Source organism: Prionailurus bengalensis, chromosome B3, assembly GCF_016509475.1.
Source record: "Prionailurus bengalensis isolate Pbe53 chromosome B3, Fcat_Pben_1.1_paternal_pri, whole genome shotgun sequence".
NCBI classification, from domain to species: Eukaryota; Metazoa; Chordata; class Mammalia; order Carnivora; family Felidae; genus Prionailurus; species Prionailurus bengalensis.
The window spans coordinates 145,213,982-145,235,701 of NC_057355.1; the positions used below are offsets into that span (position 1 = coordinate 145,213,982).

At 43.7% G+C, this 21,720-nt stretch overlaps 1 protein-coding gene across 1 annotated transcript in view; it reads left to right on the top strand.

The window, feature by feature from the left end:
- Positions 1-21,720, top strand: part of RCOR1 (REST corepressor 1) — a 122,115-nt gene that overhangs the window by 77,044 nt on the left and 23,351 nt on the right. The window contains exon 4 of the mRNA XM_043557061.1: positions 19,478-19,530. Coding sequence (XP_043412996.1) covers positions 19,478-19,530 — 53 coding nt within the window. The remainder of the gene's footprint in view (positions 1-19,477; positions 19,531-21,720) is intronic.

A 21,720-nucleotide genomic window follows, 5' to 3' on the forward strand; every position in this document is an offset into this window, starting at 1 on the left:
TTTTTGTTTGTTTTTATTGCGTTTCTAGTATTTTCTTAAGATAGAGCTCTAGGAATGGAATGTGGGTTAACGGGAACTTGCCAAACTGCTCAAGTGTGAGGATGTGAACATGACGTGGCATCTTGATGTGAGTTAGGTTCCTCTTAGTAGGCTCCCACTTGTGGAGCTTTGGGAATCATCTAGTTCTTGGCTAGTCATCTAATCATAGGCCTTAAAATGTGATTGAAGTGTGATTGCAGACACGTATACATAATTTTTTCCGTTTGCACACCTATCATTCCCCCGCAACTCCCTTCTCCACAGTATAGTGTCACAATAGAAGTTTTTTCTACTTTCCTTTCTTCTTTATTTTCTTTTTTTTTTTAATTTTTTAAAATTTTTTTTTAACTTTTTTTTTTTTTTTTTTTGAGACAGAGAGAGACAGAGCATGAACGGGGGAGGGTCAGAGAGAGAGGGAGACACAGAATCGGAAACAGGCTCCAGGCTCTAAGCCATCAGCCCAGAGCCCAACGCGGGGCTTGAACTCACGGACCGTGAGATCGTGACCTGAGCCGAAGTCAGATGCTTAACTGACTGAGCCGCCCAGGCGCCCCTCTTCTTTATTTTCAAAGACTGTGAAAGTCTTGGCTGTCCAACATTGATTCTGATTCTGTGTAGATAGGAGATTTGGAACATGTATAGATGGCTAGCAGGTGTCCCTCGTCTGAGGATGTCTGCAGATCCCTGGTTTTTCTTGTGTTTTCTTTCTTCTCAAGTGGCTGTTTAGATAGAGCTGTGCCTCTTAGGGGTACCGCAAGTTTACAAAAGTATTTTGTGGTTATTAAAATAAATGCTGTTGTCAAAATTTCACACAATACAGAATGTATAATGTAGACACTTAACGCCCTCTCATAGTCACTGTGTATAATACATATGCTTTTCCTAATATTTTTATACATATTAATTAATATATAAATTTTTTATCACAAAATATGAGTTCAACAATTTGTTCTTGACGGTATATCTGGGACTCTGTTCTATCTCAACACATTTACTATTGGCCTAGTTTTTAAATAACAGGTATGGGTGTCCCATAATTTGATCTTCCTAAAAAACTGAAGTATGGTTGATACACAGCGTTGTACTAGTTTTCAGGTGGACAACACGGTGATGCGACAACCCTGTACGCTATGCTCACGACACGCTGCCACCTGTCACCATGTGGCGGTGTTACAGTGCCACACTTGCACTGTCCCTTTCATTCCTGTGACTTCCTCATTCCATAAGTGGATGTTTGTAGTATTTCAGTTCTTCTTTCTTTTTAAAACTTACTTATCTTTTTAAGTTTTTGGCGCTCATCACCACAAGTGCACTGCTTGATCCCCATCACCTAGTTGACCCGTGCCCCCACTCCTGCCCTCTGGTAACTGTCAGTTTGTTCTCTGGAGTAAAGAGTCTGTTGCTTGGTTTTTAAGCTTTTTAAAAAAGATGTAGGGAATGTTCTCATTTCTTTAGGATAAATCCCTAGAAGTAGAGTTCCTAGGCTAAGGGGCAAATGCATTATTTCTTGTTATTTCTTTATATTCTTTTCATTTTCAAAAATACATGTAATGTTTAGAGCAGTTTTAGGTTCACATCCAAATTGATCAGAAAGTACAGAGATTTGGGGTGCCTGGATGGCTTAGTCGGTTAAGTGTCCGACTCTTGATTTTGGCTCAAGTAATGATCTCACGGTTCGTGGGATTGAGCCCCATGTCGGGCCCTGTGCTGACAGCCCAGAGCTTACTTGGGATTCTCCCTCTCCCTCGCTCTCTGCCCCTCCCCCATGTATATTCTCTCTCTCTCTCTCTCTCTCTCTCTCTCTCTCTCTCTCTCTCTCTCTCAAAATAAGTAAATAAACTTTGAAAAAAGAACCAAGCTTTCCCAAATACTTCTGCCCCCACAGTGCACACCACCCCCCGCCATCCCCTACCAGAGCGGTGCACTTGTCGTAATCGGTGAACCTACGCTCATAACATCGTTGTCACCCAAAGTTCATAGTTTACATCAGGATCCACTCTTGGTGTTGTGCGTTCTGTAGGTTTCGGCACACGTTATCGTGACACGTATTCACTATTGTAATATCGTACTAAATCCTTTCCCTGCCCTAAAAATCCTCTGTGCTCTGCCTATGCGTCCCCTCCCAACCCCCTAACTCTTGGCAACTACTGACCTTTTTACCGTCTCCATAACTTTGCCTCTCTCAGAATGTCAGAGAGTTGGGGTCCTATAATGTGGAGTCTTTTCAGAGTGGCTGTTTTGACTTAGTAGTACGCATTTAAGTTTCCTCCATGTCTTTTCCTGGCTCGTAGCTCATTTCTTCGTAGCGCTGAACAGCATTCCCCTGTCTGGACAGCCTGTGGTGTGTTTACGCGTTCACCTGCTGAAGGACGTCTTGGTGGCTTCCGAGTTCGGGCAGTTACGAGGAAGCTGCCGTAAACATGTATGTGCAGGTGTTGGCGTGGATGTAAGTTTTCGGCTCCTTGGGCTAAGCACGAAGGAGCAGGATCGCTGCATTGTTTGTTAAAGAATACGTTTAATTTTGGGGCGCCTGGGTGGCGCAGTTGGTTAAGCGTCCGACTTCAGCCAGGTCATGATCTCGCGGTCGGCGAGTTCGAGCCCCGCGTCGGGCTCTGGGCTGATGGCTCAGAGCCTGGAGCCTGTTTCTGATTCTGTGTCTCCCTCTCTCTCTGCCCATCCCCCGTTCATGCTCTGTCTCTCTCTGTCCCAAAAATAAATAAAGGTTGAAAAAAAAAAAAAATTTAAAAAAAAAAAAAAAAAAAAGAAAAAAAAAAGAATACGTTTAATTTTGTAAGAAATTGCAAGACTGTCTTCTGGAGTGGCTGTGCCGTTTTGCATTTTTGCCAGCCGTGAATGAGAGTTCCTTGTAAGTATTTGGTGGTGTCGGTGTTTTGGATTTTAGCCACTCTAAATAATACGCGTATAGTTCATGTTCTTTTAAACTAAAAAGCAATAGGTACGTACAAGATAAAATCTTCTACGTTTTGGGTGTCTGTTAGTCCTGACACACTTTTTTTTTTAATGGTCATATAATACAGGTGTTTCATAGTTAAGCATTTCTTTTTTTTTTTTTTTAATTCTTTTTTCAACGTTTATTTATTTTTGGGACAGAGAGAGACAGAGCATGAACGGGGAAGGGGCAGAGAGAGAGGGAGACACAGAATCGGAAACAGGCCCCAGGCTCCGAGCCATCAGCCCAGAGCCCGACGTGGGGCTCGAACTCACGGACCGCAAGATCGTGACCTGGCTGAAGTCAGACACTTAACCGACTGTGCCACCCAGGCGCCCCCATAGTTAAGCATTTCTAAACAGTGTTGTAGTGAACATCATTGAAGTGGGGTTGGTAGGTCAGATGGTATGTACTTTTTAAATTTATAGATTTTTTTCTACATTATAGGAGTGTTCCTGTTTTCTAAGACATCTCCAGTACTGGGTATATTAATTTTTTCTTTCATTCTTTTTAATGTTTTACTTATTTTGAGAGAAAGAGAGTGTACAAGCAGGGGAGGGGCGGAGGGTGGGGGGAGAGAGAGAGAGAGAGAGAGAGAGAGAGAGAGAGAGAGAATCCTGAGCAGGCTCTTCGTTGGAAGAGGTGGGGCTCAAACTCACGAACCTTGAGACCATGACCTGGGCCAAAATCAAGAGCCAGACATTTAACCAACTGAGCCATGTAGGCTCCTCTTAATTTTTTTCTTTAAAAAAATTTATTAATAATTATTGTTAAAAAAAATTTTTTTTAATGTTTGTTTATTTTTGAAAGAGAGACAGATTGTGGTTGGGGGAGAGGCAGAGAGAGAGGGAGACAGAATCTGAATCTGAGCTGTCAGCCCAGAGCCTGACGCGGGGCTGGAACTCCTGAACCACGAGATCATGACCTGAGCCGAAGTCAGGTGCTTAACAGGCTGAGCCACCCGGGCGCCCCTTCAATAATTATTTTTAATTGTAGTAAAATACACATGATGTGAAATTTACCATCTTAACCATTTCTTTGCTTCCAAGTAAATTTGATTGTGAAATTATAACAAGCAAATGAAATATGTCGGTTTATATTTCCAGCTTAACCATTTTTAAGGGGATAGTGGTCTTAAGTACGTTCACATCGTTGTGTACCCAGCCTCCAGAACGCTTCTCATCTTGCAGAACTGAAACTCTGAACTCGTTAAAAAAAAAACCCAAGCCTACATTTCCCCCTCCCCCAGCACCTGGCAACCACCATTCTGCTTTCTGACTTAATGAATTTGACTCCTCTGGGTACTTTGTTTGGTGGAATTACACTGTTTTGGTGACTGGCTTATTTCACGCGACAGAATGTCCTCAGGTGTCATCCACATTGTCGCCTGTGGTACAATTTCCTTCATTTTTATGACTGAGTAGTTCTTCCTTGCAAGGAAAGGCCACATTTGTCTCTCATTTACCAGTGATGGACACTTGGGTTGTTTCCACATTTTGGCTGTTGTGAACGCTGCTGCTGTGAACATGGGTGTGCAAATATCTCTTCGAGACCCTGCCTTCATTTCTTTTGGGTGTATACCCAGAAGCGGGATTGCTGGATTTGGTAATTCTAGTTTTGAATTTTTTAAGGACCTGCCATCCTGTTTTCCACAGGGGCTGCTGTCATTTTAAATTCCCACCGACAGTGCATGGGGTCCAGTATCTCCACATCCTTGTCAGAATTACCATTTTCTGCGTGTTTTGTTAATAGTAGCTATCCTAATGGGTGTGGGGTGATACCTGATTGTACGGGAATATTAATTGCTTTTTAAAGTTGGCTGAACTGACAGAAAAGGATTTCATTAATTATTACTAAGGTTGAGCGTCGTTGTATTTTGAACTTTTAAGAAAGTTTATTTATTTTGAGAGAGAGAGAGAGAGAGAGAGCGAGAGCGAGCGAGCACATGTGAGTGGGGGAGGGGCAAAGACAGAGGGAGAGAGAATCCTAAGTAGGCTCCACACTGTCAGTGCAGAGCCCGACACAGGGCTTGATCTCACTAACTGTGAGATCGTGTCCTGCACCAAGATAGAGTCACTTAACTGCCTGAGCCTCCCAGGCACCTCTGTATCTTGACTTGTTAATTCTTCTGTACATAGCAGTCAGGCCTTACCTTATGTGTTGTTTGGTTTGTTTTTTAGAATTACATGTAGTTAAATTGATTAATCTTACTTGTGGCTGCTCGCATACTGTCATGCTGAAGAAAGCCCTTCCCCCACATATTATATACTGCGCACACCTCTGTTTCTTCTGCCCTCCCCTCCTCCCGCCTCTCTCCTCGTTACATCATTGTTCTATCTGGAACTATTTAATTCTTTCTCAAATCTTCACTTAGGTTAAACTCGTGTGTGTACTTTGGTCTTTATCTGAATTCTTGACTCTGTTTCATTGACTGATCTGTTGTTTCCTGATTTGTACCATTTTTATTCGTTTCAGTGTTCCTGGTTGATGTATTTATTTTTCTGGGTGAAGTTTAGGCTCATAGTTTCAAGCTCTCTCCAAGAGTATCTTGATTGGGGTTATCTGGAATTTGAGTTTGTTTAGTGAGCATTGGTTTCATTCACATTTTTATTGAGCGCTTTGTGTGCTTGGTAGTGTGTGGCAGGAGTGAGGGAGTCAGGAAGCTTATGTTCTAATGGAGAAAGAAGGGAAGATGAACCTGTAAACTGTAATTTATGTGTATTTCCTCTACGCCGGCTCTTCTTTTTTGGATGCAAAAAACTTGAGGTCTAGAAAAGTGAGGTCAAATGCTTAAGGAACCACAGCTTCTTAGTAGCCAAGTTTGGGCTACATCTCTGGTCTCCAGATGGCATTTATTATACACATCTGCCTTCATATGCTGCTTTTCTTAATAAGCTATAATTGCATTCTTAAAGCATTACTGATACTAGACTAGCTGCTTTGGGCTGTGTCTGAGTGAAACTTCAGCGAGAGCTACGACCTTTGGGGTATGCCTAGAAAATGTGCCTTGTAGAGACGCATTGCATATGGAGGAAATATAAATAATTCCAGGTAGCGTAGAGGAGAACAGTATGCTTTTATTATTATTATTATTATTATTATATATATAGTATATATACTAAATAATATATAGTATGTAATAAGTAAATAGTATATATATTAAATAATTCTGGAAAATTACTTGATGTAACAATGGCATGAGATTTAGGGGACACAGGAATGAATGAAGGTTGAAAAGTGGTAGAATCTGGACGTTGGCAGATGGTGAGAGAAATGGAAAAATGTTCACTAATTGGAGATGAGGACAGTCGAGTCTCATTTTAGCTTCCAGCACCTCCTATGGGCTGTTAGCATCCCTCCCCCACCCCACCCCACCCCCGCGGTGGGACCCAGCAGAAAGCGCTACATTTTCCTGGATAGAAACAGGGGAAGTATTGGAAACAGTTGACATTCTGGGTAGAATGTTGAGGAGGGTAAGAGTTGGCTTGTGGGCAAGGTGCGTAAGTGTGCTGCAGACCGGGGGAAGGACGCCTGTGCGCCTGTATTTGTCCGTGTACGAAGATGCGGGGAGAAAATGCAGTGCTCTGTTTTGGAGACCTGCCTGGGCGCGACACCTGTGGTCCTTGGGGAGGTGAGAAGCCTTGAAACTGTGCCAAGTCTCTTGGCAGCCTTGTGGTTTAGTGGAGAGCCAGGGCTAGAGGCAGTGAGTGTCGATCCATTCCGGGTGAGAGAAGTTGATGCCCTCAAGGCTGTTGCTGTTAGAGGGAGGCTTGATCGAAATGTGGAAAGTCAGGGGCGCCTGGGTGGCTCAGTCATCCGACTTCAGCTCAGGTCGTGATCTCATGGTTCGTGGGTTCAAGCTCCGCATGGGGCTCTATGCTGACAGCTCAGAGCCTGGAGCCTGCTTCGGATTCTGTGTCTCCCTCTTTCTCTGCCCCTCCCCTGCTCGTGCTCTGTCTGTCTCTCTCAAAAAATAAGTAAACATTAAAAAAAAAAAAGTGGGAAGTCAAATTGGCAGTGTCGGAAGTGTTTGAACTTGCTCAAAGGAGATGGAGATCATGGGAACATGGGGTAAGGGGCTGGGGGGTCCGGGGGCTTTAATAGGCCTTTAAGTAAGCAGGGCGCTGTCATATCTGGGCACGCCTGCACCCTGCCATCATTATTCCACGCGTGTGCGTGAAGATGCCTATGGGTCACTCTTGTTTCTGTGATAGGACATCATCTCCCTATCGGCCTTGCTTCCTGGTCACCATTGTGAGGTACATGGTTGCCCCCCTCTGCTCCCATGTGTGAGCACCCTCCCCACCCCATTTCAGGCTGCCCTCCCTTGGTCTGCACCCTAGATGCCCGCCCTGCTTGCCCCAACCTAATGGCCTTAGGGCAGCCTTCTGTCTGGGGCCGCCGCTGTGGGTGCAGTACACGGTACCTTCGTATCGCCCTCTTGTCCCTGCCTTGACACGTACACCCAGCCAGGGCCTGGACTTTGTGTGGCAGAGCAGCTGAAAGTTAGCAAAACCAAGTGGACATGTTGGTAACGAGAAATCTCAAAACTTTTTTTTTTTTTTTTTTTTTTTTACTAGATAGTCTTGTTTTCTTTGAAATGTATACAGTTAAGCCAGACCTTATTCCCAGTCTGGTTCACTTTACTGTGTTAATGAAAAACAAACAAACAGAAGTTTGCCAAAGCAAATGCAGTCAAATGTAATACAAAACGGTGGCCTGAGAGCACAGTTTAGAAGGCAGTTTTAGGAGAGAGGATAGGTCAGGAAAGGGGATAATCAGAGCATGACTTTTGTTGTTCGACTCTCTTTAAGGTAGGGCTTGGCTGTAGGAGGTGAATTGGAGCCAGAGGGCAAGCCAGGGTACAACTGTGCCCACTGTGGGTCGCTTCCCGAAGAAGCAGATTTCCTAGACTCAGCGGCACTTGCCTCGGGTGTAGAAATTTGCAGGGTAACGTTGGCTATTGGGAATCCGGAAAACAGATGGTCCCGCTCATTTATGCATCGCCTACTTTATAGGTTATGTATAATCAGTGCTTTTGCAGTTATTTAAGTGTTTGATTGCATTTTGCTTTTATTTTATAAAAATGAGGAGAAAGTGGTACCGTGGTAAGCACAAATCTCCATGTTAAAATTGACATAGATGGAAATCATTAGCTAATGCCAGAGACCATCAGCTGGATGTGATTTTTGAAGCTAGTTGACTATTGACTATAAAGAAAAAAATTAACACCTACAACGTGCTAGACATACAGAATTTAAAGATGTGTCGAAAAGCGAAGTCAAATTAGAGATTTTTTAAAATTTCTTTTTAATGTTTATTTATTTTTGAGAGAGAGACAGGGCAGGAGTGGGGAAAGGGCAGAGAGACAGAGGGAGACACACAATCTGAAGCAGGCTCCAGGCTGTCAGCACAGAGCCCGATGTGGGGCTCAAACCCACGAACCGTGAGATCATGACCTGAGCCAATGTCCGACGCTTAACCGACTGAGCCACCCAGGCGCCCCAAATTAGAGATTTTAAAACAAGTTGTAGCTTTCTTGGAATGAGAACCTTCTTTGGAGCTGCAGCACACGCAGGCGCTTCTCTTAGGGCATTTGAGTTCAGTCCACATTGTCAAGATTATATTGTGTGTGAAAGTTTCATAGATACAGAGTACATTTTTTAACTTCCAAATGAATACATAGTACATGTCAGGAATCACTGTTCAGAACATTCCAGTGGCTTTCCAGTTCACTACAGTGTCAGAGGACTGGACAGTTGGCCACAAGGCCCTACGCAGTCTGAGCCCACTCCTGGGCCTTTTCCATCCCTTTGTCTGGAATACTCTTTTCCCAGTGTCCACATGGCCCTCTCCCTCAGTTCCTCCTCGCTGCTTACGCGTCCACTGACAGAGAGGCTTTCCTTGACCACACTATGAAATGAGAGTACTGCCTTACCTTGCTTCATTTCCTTCGTTTTATTTATCGTCGTCTGACATGGTATTTTTTGCTTCGTCTCTCTACTGAAAACTGATGAGGAACCTGGTGTGTGTGCTCCGTTCTCCGGCAGTCCTCTTGGCACGTGGTGGGAGCACGATAAATACTCGTCCAGTGAATGAGGAAATGATGGGGTTGTGGACACTGCCCTGTGTGAAGACTTGCAAACGCAGGCTTTCCAGCTGTGTGTTCTGCATCTTGGTCATCTGGAATCCCCCAGCATCTTCTTTGCCACCCGCCTAATGACCGTTCGTTTGCTCGGTACATATTTGAGAGATGTGTATGCGCCAGGCACTGGGGGAATACGAGAGTGAACAGTCTGACAAATCCCTGTGCAAGTGTAACTCACAGTCTGATGGGAACCTGCCCTGGTAAATAACAAGGTCATCGACAGGAAGGAAAAGTGTACTTAAAATTCATGCCTGCTAGTTCTTTGACTGGAATGTGTGCAGGGGTAGGGGTCGGATCAGCACTACTGGCCTTAGTTCTCAGTTTTTTATAAAGAAATGGCTTTCAGAGAGCTTGATAATTGGGATGTGAATGTTTTTTTAATGTATGGACATTATTTTTATCATTTTTATTCTTATTTATTTAGAGTTAGGTAAAGTGGTAAGAACTTACTAGAAAAGACACAGCTGGGTTTACAGACTATGGTTGAAGCCTGCAGTTAAAAATTAAGGGTTACTGTACCCTTTCATCATATCCGTGTGTCTTACCATCATCCTTTTCTTTTAGACTTCAAGAATTTCCTCTTGTTACATTATAATTTATTTATTCTTTCTGTTCACGATGGACATTTGCTTCCAGTTCTTTACTGTTACAACTGCTACTGCTGGGAACTTTCTTTGACTTAGTTCTTGATATCCATTCGACATGTAGATCCTCAGCTGTGAGGTCAGTGCCAGCGTATTTCCCAAAGTGGTCAAACTGGCTCATACCGCTACCAATAAAGTGCAAACTTTATCTGCTTCGTGTCCGTGCCAGTAATTGCTTTCGTGGGACTTCTACGTTTCAGACCGTCCAGCGAGTTCAGCCTGTTCTCCTACCAAGGAATTTTGCTATTTTTGTTAAGTGTGATAGTGGTATTGTGGTTCTATAAAAAGCATGTCCATATTTTTAAAAAGTTGTGTATTGGGGCGTATATCTGGCTCAGCTGGAAGAGCATGCGACTTGATCTCTCAGGGTCGTGAGTTCAAGCCCCATGTTGGGTGCAGAGGTTACTTATATGAAACATTAAAAAGATGCATATTATATATATGTGGGGATGAGATAACTGGGATTTACTTAAATTCTTGAGCACAATGTAAAGCACATTTTGGGATCAACTGGCCGGATTGGAATACAGACACAGATTGTTGTTTAAATGTTGAATTTACTGTTCTGTGGTTATGTAAGAGAATAATACACCTACTCTTTGAAGATACAGGCCAAGGATTTAAGAGTACGGAGGCATAATTATGACACTCTCCAATGGTTCAGAAAAGAAATTACATATATACATACAAGTTTGTTTTTATCGTTAAAAATAGCCTGTAATTCCTATACCCATCACGTGGGTATAACAAGTATTAAAATTTTGCTTTCATGTCCTTTTTCTATGCTTCTGTGCACTCTGGTTTTAAGCACAAATAGGTCATATTGTAAATAATAGTTTTTCAACTTTAATTTTCTGATAATTAAACATTAGACTGAGTTTTGATCCCTGAATAATATCCCATCATATAGCTCAATTTATTTCACCATGTCTTCGTTCTTGAATGTTTCTATTTTTTCAATTTTCCCCTACTATAAATAACAAATGAGTAAGCAGGAATTTATAATGTCCTTTTCCAGTAGAAAAGAAAGCCTTCCTTGATTCTGCAGATCAGGTTTCCCAGTTAAGTGTGTTCAGAGTTCTTTTTCTCTGACGCCTGTGACAATTGGAGGTAATTATTTGTGTCATTATTTCTCAGCCCTCCAGACTGAGCTCTCTGAAGGCCGACTGTTTTAATCTTAACTGTAGAAGCAGCACTGGCACACAGTCGGCCTGAAAGATGCATCGAATCAGTGGAGAAGGGTTAAATGTAAAATAGAATAATTAAATATAAAATACCACCTTTCTGCACACCTGCTTTGAAAACTCCCGTTTCTTTAACTGGATGAAAGTTCCCCCACCCCTACCCTCACCCCCCAAGATTCAGGCATTGGAAGTGGTAGGATTTACAGCTTTGGCGGAAAAACCTGCCCACTCCCAACAAACACGCCATTCTCCCCCGCCCCCCATTCTCACTACAGCACCGTGCAGTTTAGCCTCCGTTTTGAGGGCTCCGGAAACCTGGGCCCACAGAGGGGAAGCGACCTTGCATCAGGTCGTGCTCCTGCGCACTTCCTAGAACCCAGCCTCCCTCTGTGTTTCCCTTGGCCTGTTCGTCTCACTTAGAGATCCCTCTTTTGTGTGCCCTTGTACACGATGGGTTGTACTGAGGGAGGGACCATTGTAAGTACAGGGCGGCGGAGGCAGGGTTAAACATAGGCCCCTATAACTCAAGGCTTGTAGACAAGCTGTAAGGAGTCACTAGGATTTGCGGGCTCGTAAACCCTTCTTCTGACCACCTCCGCCTTTCCCTGCCCATAACTCCTTTGCGGGAGGTGGGCCTGAAATCAGTAATTTAGAAGAGAATCACTTTGTATAGTCACTGAAAGGAAATATTTTTGCATGATTGAAATTCACAACTCACAAATTCGCAAACCTCCTTTTATATAGTAATAATATAAAGAAGCACATTTCTTCCTATGTCTGTGGTCCTGATATTGTCTGATCTTTTTAATACCCAAACTTAAAGATTTTGTGCTTGTTGAAGTGCTTTTTATCACATTAAAATGAAGAATGTTACCACACTCGTGTTCTTTACCTTAATGTAATGCTCTCATTCACCAATTCTCAAAGTCATCTGGGGGCATTGTAAAAGCAAACCAGAACATCTAGAGTATAGTCGGTTCTTTCCTTGATCAGGTGTGTTCACTTCCTCAGAACTCACCGAGCTGTGCCTTACACGTGTGCCTTTCCTCTATACCCATCATGCTTCCTAAAACCGATGTATACATCCACACACATACGTATACACACATAAACACACATACGTGCAAACACATGTATGTGTACAAAAGAGGGTGGAGCGCAAGAGTTAGTACTTCAGAGAAGTTTCTTGGCTGGTTCTCTTGGGTCAGGGCTAGGAACCACTGGCCTGGCGGACATACAGCTCTAATGGGGCTGGAGGACTGGGTTTCTCTCCATAAACTGCTTCTGTGGCTCTAGAGTGCAGTCTGCCTCGAACGGAAACTCACAGGTGCTTATGAAGGAATTCATTTCAGTAAGATTTTGCTTTTGTGTATTTTGGCTCCTCTGCTGCCTTGTGAAGGGTTAGGACCGGACGTCATCTCTTATACTTTTGTCCGACAGATGAGGAAATGGGTTTAGCTTGTAAGCTCCTAACGGAAAGCAGGGACAGAGGGCTCCACTGTTGCCAGCTACGAGCTTGTGAGTGAATCCGTAGTGTCTCTTTGTCCCCCTCTTCTGTCCGGGAATGTTGCCTTTAGTTAAGACAGAGGCAGACCTCGTCTTGGGCATTGTTCCTTCTGCTCATACTGTACAAAGGGAAACACCTAAGAGAGCAAGTGAAGTTATTTTGAGCGCACAGGTGCCTGCTTAGGGACATGGTCGTCAGGCAGGTTGACTTGCTGGGAGAGATGCATGAGAATGGTGGGTCGCTGGACTGATTTATTCTTCACCGTAGGCTTTGGGCATTTTTAAGGGAAAGGTGGTTATTGTTGTAATTACAGCCAGACGTCATTCTAGTGACGATCCATTTTGAAAACACAAGAGATCCTATCTGTGTGGTTCTGGAAGGCACACAAGTGTATGAGAACTGGAGTAAAGGTGGAGGCATGTACTTCCCTTTTCCTATTGCAAGTTTTTGTTCGTTTTGTTTTGTTTAGAGAGAGTGAGCACATGCTCCAGGAGGGGAGAAGGGCCAAGGAAGAGAGGGAGAACCCTTAAGCAGGCTCCGTGCTCAGCATGAGGTCTGACACGGAGCTCGATCCGGTGACCCTGGGGTCACGACCTGAGCCGAAATCCAGAGTTGGACGCTCACCCGACTGAGCCACCCAGGTGGCTCTTATTGGCTGAGTTATTTTTTAATGCAGCACACAAAATGTTAAATATAACATGAAAAAAAAGCTTTTTTTAATTACTCATAAAATGTTTGCCCTGGAGCCACTTGTAAGACCATAATAGTCAATCCACTCTTCTGCTGATGAGGAAAAAAGGAGTAGAATTTATCTGCAGTCATACAAAGTTGATACTGGTTGGAGGGGGAATATAGAGGTAGAGATTAGGTAGGAATAGGTGCCAGAAACTGAATTTAAGTAAGTGTGGTTTGGTGGGGTATTTATATATATATTTATATGTTATGATGATGATGATGATTATATTTATATATATATATATTAATGTTTACTTTTGAGAGAGAACGAGTGGGGGAGGAGCAGACAGAAAGGGACAGAGGCTCTGAAGTGGGCTCTACGCTGACAGTAGAGAGCCCCATGTGGGGCTCGAACTCATGAACTGTGAGATCGTGACCGGAACGAAGTTGGATGCTCTACCAGCCGAGCCACCCAGGCGCCCCAGTGTTTATATTCTCCTTTCCACTTGATCAGATTGTCTGTGAGACTGAGTTGGATTTTGTAGTATTTACTAGAGTGTTGGGGGATGGCGCTTCTTCTGTAAAGTGGGATTTTAACAAAAGTGCATTTTACTACTGTGTGCGCCCACCCTCACCCCCGCCATGCCCCGGGGGATCATTGGGATGTTAACTGTAGTAATATCTGTGCCCACCAGGTGGCATAATTGCTTTACTTAAATGATTTAAGCTCTTTTTGATTCTCTGTTAGTGATAACTCATTTCTTATTTTAATAATAAAAGGAGATGCCACGATATGAAAAAATTTTTGGCATGCTCAGTTTGAGTTATGCGAGAGAAACTGGTGCCACGTTTCCTTTGTAGTACGAATGCTGCTGCAAATGTTACGATGGTAACATTTTTTTCGAACTGTATTTAAGGTTATAGCTTTGTCCCCAACCCACCTTATGGTGTCAGCCTCTCGCTCCAAATAGCATATGCAAGATCACAAGGTGTCCTGAGTCTGCAGTGTCCAGAGGAGGGAGGAGTGGGTGAGCTCAGGTGACCGTGGCAACTTTCATCTGCATTCTTCCCTTTTTTGCAGCTGAGTTCGAGACTCCCGCTAATGGTACTAAGGACATTTAGTTCGTCGGCTTGAAACCTGAATATAGAAAACAAGTGAGGCCTCCGACAAGGCAGCCATTTGCCCGTTACCCTCACTTTCCATCGCTTCCTTCATCAGCCACAGTTTGATTTTCTTAACTCCACTCAAGCGACATGGACTAGGTTGGCTTGCCTGGCTCAGTTCTCTGTACCGTGGAGTGCCCTTCTCTCTCTGTGTCCTTTACTCAGGAGATGGGATAGCCTATAGAGGTTTAACATCACAGGTGCTGTGGTCACACACTCTGTGTGTATGTATGTACGTCTTGTTTCTGCTGTTTACCAGCCGTGTGACCTTGGCCAAATGACTTCTCTGAGCTTCAGTTTCTTTCTTTAGGAATGGGACTGATAATGGAATTATTGGAGAGGATTAAAAAGAATCCTTTAGAGGGGGCGCCTGGGTGGCTCAGTCGGTTGGGCGTCCGACTTCGGCTCAGGTCATGATCTCGCGGTCCGTGAGCTCGAGCCCCGCGTCGGGCTCTGTGCTGACATCTCGGAGCCTGGAGCCTGGAGCCTGGAGCCTGCTTCGGATTCTGTGTCTCCCTCTCTCTCTGGCCCTCCCCCCACTCGCGCTCTGTCTCTTTTCTGTCTCAAAAATAAGTAAACATTAAAAAAAATTTTTAAAAAAGAATCCCTTAAAGAATTTTAGAACAGTGGCTGGCACAGAGTGAAGTCTCAAATATTAGCTACTGTTATTAATCAGTATAGCTATTGAATCTTTAGGAAGCTTGTCTTGATTTAACATCATTATCATCATTATTTACTGATTATTTTGGATCCCATGCTAGTCTACATCTGTACTGTTATTTATGTATTTCTGTTCTCTGTTACTTGTGTTGTTTCAAGCTACCTCAGGAAATCAGTTCATTTTTCTTCTGTATTTTGGCCTGCTTTTCTGTACACAGTAAGGGTAGTTCAAGAAATGTTTGAGTAGGCTTTAGGAATTTTGTGAATTTTCCTGATGAATCTCACACACATTCTACCTTTAAGTGATGTTGCCCCAGAACATAACGCCTTTACCTGTACTTTCTGTAATGCTAAATTCTTGTCAGAGAAGCCAATGGTTTGTACAGTCTGTGCACTTTTTTTTTTAAATTTGTTCTAATGTTTATTTTTGAGAGAGAGAGAGAGAGAGAGAGAGTGTAAGCAGGGGAGGGGCAGAGAGAGAGGAAGACACAGAATCCGAAGCAGGCTCCAGGCTCCGAGCTGTCAGCACAGAGCCCGACGCGGGGCTCGAACCCACGAACCGTGAGATCATGACCTGAGCTGAAGTCGGATGCTTAACCGACTGAGCCACCCAGTTGCCCTCCCGTATGTGCACTTGTTAAAGAATCGAAGTGATACGTATCTTTATCCATCATAATTTAAGATTAGACATTTCTCCTTGGTTGTTTCCATGGGAATATTCAAGTTTTTAAAATATTGCACTTACACAACGATAGAATGGTTTTTAAAGGAGAGTACGCCAAGTAACCGATCTTTCTGCTTAGAATGTCCGGTCAGCCTCTTCTTGCACCCAGATGACTGCCCGGTTCTGTCCCCCGTGCAGTGGGGAAGGCGGGTGGGTGCGAATGACCGGGTCCTTGCCAACATCCTGGCATTTCCTTAAGCCGCATGGACTTTGGGCATCGTCCTAATCACAGCATACTTAATGACCCTTGCCTGCCTGCAGTGGCTCCTCACCCCCAGATTGGGACGGACTCTGGTTAACCTTTAATTTACTAGAGATGAAATCAAGATTACTGTTGCCAGAGATGAGAAAGTACTGGAAAAGTCCCCGGGAACCCCGTGTTCATTGTTTTAGAGCTTTTTGCCTCCCTTCCTGATTCATCCTTCATCCACCACCTAACGTATCCGGTCATCCTTTGTCTTCATGAAGGCATTTGGGAGTGGATTTTATCGTCTTAGGTTGAAAGCTTATTTTTGCTTTTAAGGAAAGCATGTGGGAGGTTTTGAAAATGCACACTTTACATTTTCATCATGCCCTACCAGCAGCTACTGGCATGTTCTGGAAAGGAGCAGGGTAGGTGGTAGAGAAGATATTGGGGACTCTAGAAACTGGTGGGTAGCCCTTGTCCCCCTGACTGTGAAAGGGAGCAAGAGCTGAGGACCCTGTGCGTACAGTAGGGAGGCAGTGAGAGACAAGGCCGTCGGCAGCATCCGTTGTGCGCGCACACGGCCCTGTTCTGGATTAAGTCCGGTCTTCAGCATTCTGGGAGGACTTCCTGCTCTGCTGTGGTTTTCAGTTCGGTGCTGACGCAGCTTTCCTGGTGAGAGCTACTTCCTGGGAAGGTCGGGAGAGTGGCTAGAGGTACCGCGGTCGAAACCGTAGCGCTCACCGTGCGTCAGGCACCACTGCCTGTGAACTCCTTTTGTCCAGAGACAGCCAGGACTGGACCTGCGTCTCTCTCACCACACACCTGACCTGTGCTGCCTTTTCACTTGCTGGGAAAGAACCTTTCTCTCCTGTGACATCATTCACATGACAGCACCCCCAGCATTCTTTTGGCAAATCGTTCATCCAGTCTTTGTTGGACTTTGGGGACATGAAAAGAGTGAACGGTTGTATTTTTGCTGGTGGGTATCAGATGGTAATTCTTTTGCAAGTTGCAAGGCTCCCCATCTGTTGACTTGTTTTGTCACGCCTTCACCTCACCTAGTAGAGATACCGAGTGACTTCCCCCTAAGTGGCTCTGATTAAGTCCTTTCTTCCTTTGTTTTAGATTTGAGTCCTCAGAGGAGTCTACAAGGAAATCTAAGAGGTGTGATCTTAAAGGTTACTTATTAACAACACTTTACTGTTTGCAGCACAGAAAATGTTCTGTCCAAACTTGCCTGCAACGCTCAGAATCCACTGGTCAATTTTACTGTTCCTGCCACCAGCTAATTTTTCTGTTAAAAAACAAAGCAGATGAAAACACCAAAGTAGTATCCAAAGAATGCTTTGTTTTCCTTGTAATTTTTGAGCTAAATCCCGTTGGAGACCTGGGGAGACAGGTTTACTGGCCCTGTTACTGACGGAGCAGAAAAGACTGGAGCAGATAGCATCTGCCCCCGAGAACGGTGGGCAGGGCAGGCTACTGGGACAGCGCACAGCCCCGCGGGGCCTGCCCCCTGCCCTGCCCAGACACCTGGTGCGCGGATTTGCTCGCAGATCACATGCCTGGGCGGTGGCTGTGCACGCACCACGCGCCCCTCATCCAGCGAAGGTAATGATAGTGTCTGGACGTTTGTACGCTTGCGGAGTTGAGCTTGTAGAGCGCAAGTTTCGGGTTCATTTGCCGGATGTCTATGAAAAGGAACCACCCTTCCAGCAGACCCTCTCTGGGGTTGACCCTCAGTTCACTGCAGATCGTTTTTCCCTCTTCCCCGTACACAGCCTTGGCTTGAACACATCTCATTACTTAGTTTTATCACCCGACCTGCGGTCTTTCCGCCGGGGTCCCGTGTGAGCCGTGCAGCCTCACCGTGCATCAGCATTGTTTCAAAGAATCTTAGGGCATTTTCCTCTTACTTGGCATAATCCACCCTATTGTGACATAATAAGCAAGGGAAACACTTTGGAATAATTCCTCCCCATTTTTCAGACCACCGGTTCCGACTTTTGTGACAAACCAGGGTCATTTAGTTTGTCATTCGCTCACTCGCGGGTAAATAGGAATCTCACTACGGTTGACCCTTGAACACCTTGGGGCGCCCAACACCCTGTGAGGTAAAAAAAAAATCCACGTACAAGTTTTGACTCCCCAGAAACTTAACTGCTGATAGCCTGCTGTTGACCAGAAGCCTTGCTGATGACATAAGTAGCCAGCGCACGTTGTCGTGTGTGTTATATGTGACACGTACTGCATTCTTCCAGTGAAGGAAGCCAGAGAAAAGCCAGTGTTATTGAGAAAATACTTTGACAGCACTGGACTGCAGAAGATTCTCGTAAAAGTGGACCCGCGTAGTTCACACCCGAGTTCAAGGGTCCGCTCTATATGTTCTGAGTGAAATCAAACTGTCTGTTTGTATGGACTTTCAATATTTAAAAAGGAAATGGAAAACTAGTGCTCGGTGTTGAAACTAATACTGAGTGGCACTCTGTGTAGTCACTGTTTGAACGACATGGACTTTTTCTGTCAGTGGAAAAGCTTTTCCTCTAGTGTTAGAATACCTGTTCATAGAAGAGTTTGAATTCTCTTTCAGAATTGGTTTCTTTTTGGTAAATTGGCTACCGGTTGTGCCACAATCAGGTAAGATGGTTGTGGGGTCATTGACTAGCATCCTGAGCCTGGGAGGCTCTGACTTCCATCAGGCTTCTGTTAACTCGTTGTGTTACAGTGGGCAAGTGAACCAACCGCTCCAGCCTGTTTCCTCAGCTCTGAAGTGTGGTCATTGCACCTGGAGAGAGAGACTGGGGGGGGGGGGAGATGGCCTGGGGACAGAATTCTGTTTGTTTCAGACAGTTCTGTGCTATTTGATTTTTTTTTTTTTTTTGAGCTTGTGTTATTTTTGTACTTTACTGAAAACAAAACAAAGCAAAAAACTTATATAGGAATGTAACGAAGTGTTATTGATTAGTAGGCTCTCTCTTTTTTTTTTTCCTGGAAGGAAGGCTAGAAAATGTAGAGAGGAGATAACTTTGGGGATGGCAACTTCCCCTGGATATCGAGTCAGTTTTCCTTGGCATTACCTTAGTGCTTGAAAAACTGGCACTTGTCACCTTGTGTTGGAGTTTGAGAGCAGATAGCAGGCACTGGTTCGTGTAATTCATCTCTTAGATTTTTTTAGTATAGAGATAAGTTGTTTGTTTTTCAAACTCAGCGGAGACTAAAAACAAACCCCCGTTTAATATTTCTTTTTATTTCTTTTGATTATCTTTCAGGGTACCAATGTGATATTTGTTTATCATAGAAAATTTAAGTAGAACTAAGTTTAAAAAGAAGAATCATGATCTCTCCCATCCATAGATGGGATATGTTAAGTACCGTTAATATTAGAGTATATTTTTAGCCATTGCTTTGTAGGATTTCTGTGTGTAAGATCCATGATGGGATCATATTATATATGATTCTGTTTTGTTACTGTCTGTTCTTTATTTTTTTCTTGCACATGGAAGGCCTGAAATATATATATATATAATTCTAGTGCTCATGTACTGTGGTTTCCTGTCCCTCAGTGTGTTTACTGGCCTCTTGTCTTGTTTTTCAGTAGATGAATACATTGCCATTGCTAAAGAGAAGCATGGGTACAACATGGAACAGGTAATGTCATGGTTTTCTTTTGTTGTTAAAATGGGTTTTTAATTGGGAATGCGAGCTAAGCTGGTGTAGCCACTCTGGAAAACAGTATGGAGGTTCCTCAAAAAACTAAAAATAGAACTACCCTAAGACCCAGCAATTGGACTACTCGACATTTATCCATGGGATACAGGTGTGCTGTTTCGAAGGGGCACACACACCCCCATGTTTATAGCAGCCCTATCGACAATAGCCAAAGTATAGAAAGAGCCAAAATGTTCACCAGCAGATGAATGGATAAAGAAGATGTGGTGTGTGTGTGTGTGTGTGTGTGTGTGTGTGTGTGTGTGTGTTAGTATTACTCAGCAATCAAAAAGAGTGAAATCTTGCCATTTGCAACTACGTAGATGGAACTAGAAGGTATTATGCTAAGCGAAATTAGAGAAAGATAAATATATGACTTCATTTGTATGAGGACTTCAAGAGACAAAACAGATGAACATAAGGGATGGGAAACAAAAATAATATAAAACCGGGGTGGGGGGGGGAGGTTGACAAAGCAAAAGAGACTCATAAATATGGAGAACAAACAGAGGGTTGCTGGAGGGGTTGTGGGAGGGGGGATGGGCTAAACGGGTCAGGGGCACTAAGGAATCTACTCCTGAAATCATTGTTGCACTATATGTTAACTAATTTGGATGTAAATTAAAAAAATAAAATTAAAAAAATTAATAAAAAATGTTTTTTTTTTTTTAATGGTTTTTATAGCCGACCTGTTAAATTGTGTTCTGTGTGTTAAGTAGCCATGCAATTTTTTGGTGGTCACTAGCAAATTAAACAAGGCCCTGGTCCCCTTTTTATTGCTTGAGATGAGTATTAGAGGGCCCTTTGATTTGAAAGGCACCTGTTTTTCTGCAGGTTGGTAGTATTTAGGGCTTAATACTTCCCTATTTGAATATGTGGTTTGTCATTTGTGTGATGGGTTTTATCCTGACTCTGAGTGACATGTCTCACTCAGACCCACAGTGTTTTCTTTTCATATTAACTGTTTTGAATCAGTTCCAAGTTGTAATATTTGACTAAGGTTTTCTTTTAAAAATTGTTTGGAAGCTATTAGAAATCTACGAGATTAATTTTTCCCCAAAAGTATGATGATAATCTTTTTTTTTTTTTAACGTTTATTCATTTTTGAGAGAGAGCACAGGCAGGGGAGGGGCAGAGAGAGAGGGAGACACAGAATCTGAAGTAGGCTCCAGGCTCCGAGCCATCAGCACAGAGCCCGACATGGGGCTCGAACCCACAAACTGCAAGATCATGACCTGAGCCGAAGTCGGATGCTCAGCTGACTGAGCCACCCAGGCGCCCCTTGATGATAACCTTATTTCAGCTTATTTCTAACTCCTATTTTATTTTATTATTTTTAAAAAAAATTTTTTAACGTTTATTTATTTTTGAGACAGAGACAGAGCATGAACGGGGGAGGGTCAGAGAGAGAGGGAGACACAGAATGTGAAACAGGCTCCAGGCTCTGAGCGGTCAGCACAGAGCCCGATGCGGGGCTCGAACTCACGGACCACGAGATCGTGACCTGAGCCGAAGTCGGACGCTCAACCGACTGAGCCACCCAGGCGCCCCTCTAACTCCTATTTTAAAAATCAGCATATTAATTTGGATTAGTGCTTTCCTTGGCATTGATGTAGATTTTACAGCCTGTAAGTTGCAAGCTTTTATCCTCATGATTGAGGTCACCACTGAGTTACGTTATATAGACTTAAACTCTTTGTTGTAGCCTTGGCCATACTTTTAATTATTTCAGCTTGGTAGAATTTGTTAGAAAAGCTGGTTATAGTAGGATAGTACCAGAATCTTTAAAAGCAAGAGGTATATCCCTTTTCTTTTTGTAAACCCTACTCGTGAATTTCACGAAGTTTCTCAGAACATCACCAACTTTTTAAGATTTTATTATTGTTTATTTTTAAAGTTTGTTTATTTTGAGAGAGAGCACGAGCACAAGCAGGGGAGGGGCAGAGAGAGAATGAGAGAAAATCCCAAGCAGGCTGTGCACCATCAGTGCAGAAATCAGAGTCAGATGCTTAGCCGATTGAGCCACCGAGGAGCCCCTGAAGATTTTAAGTAATGTCTACATTCATCATGGGGCTCGAACTCACGACCTCGAGATCCAAGAGTCGCATACTCCACCAACTGAGCCAGTCT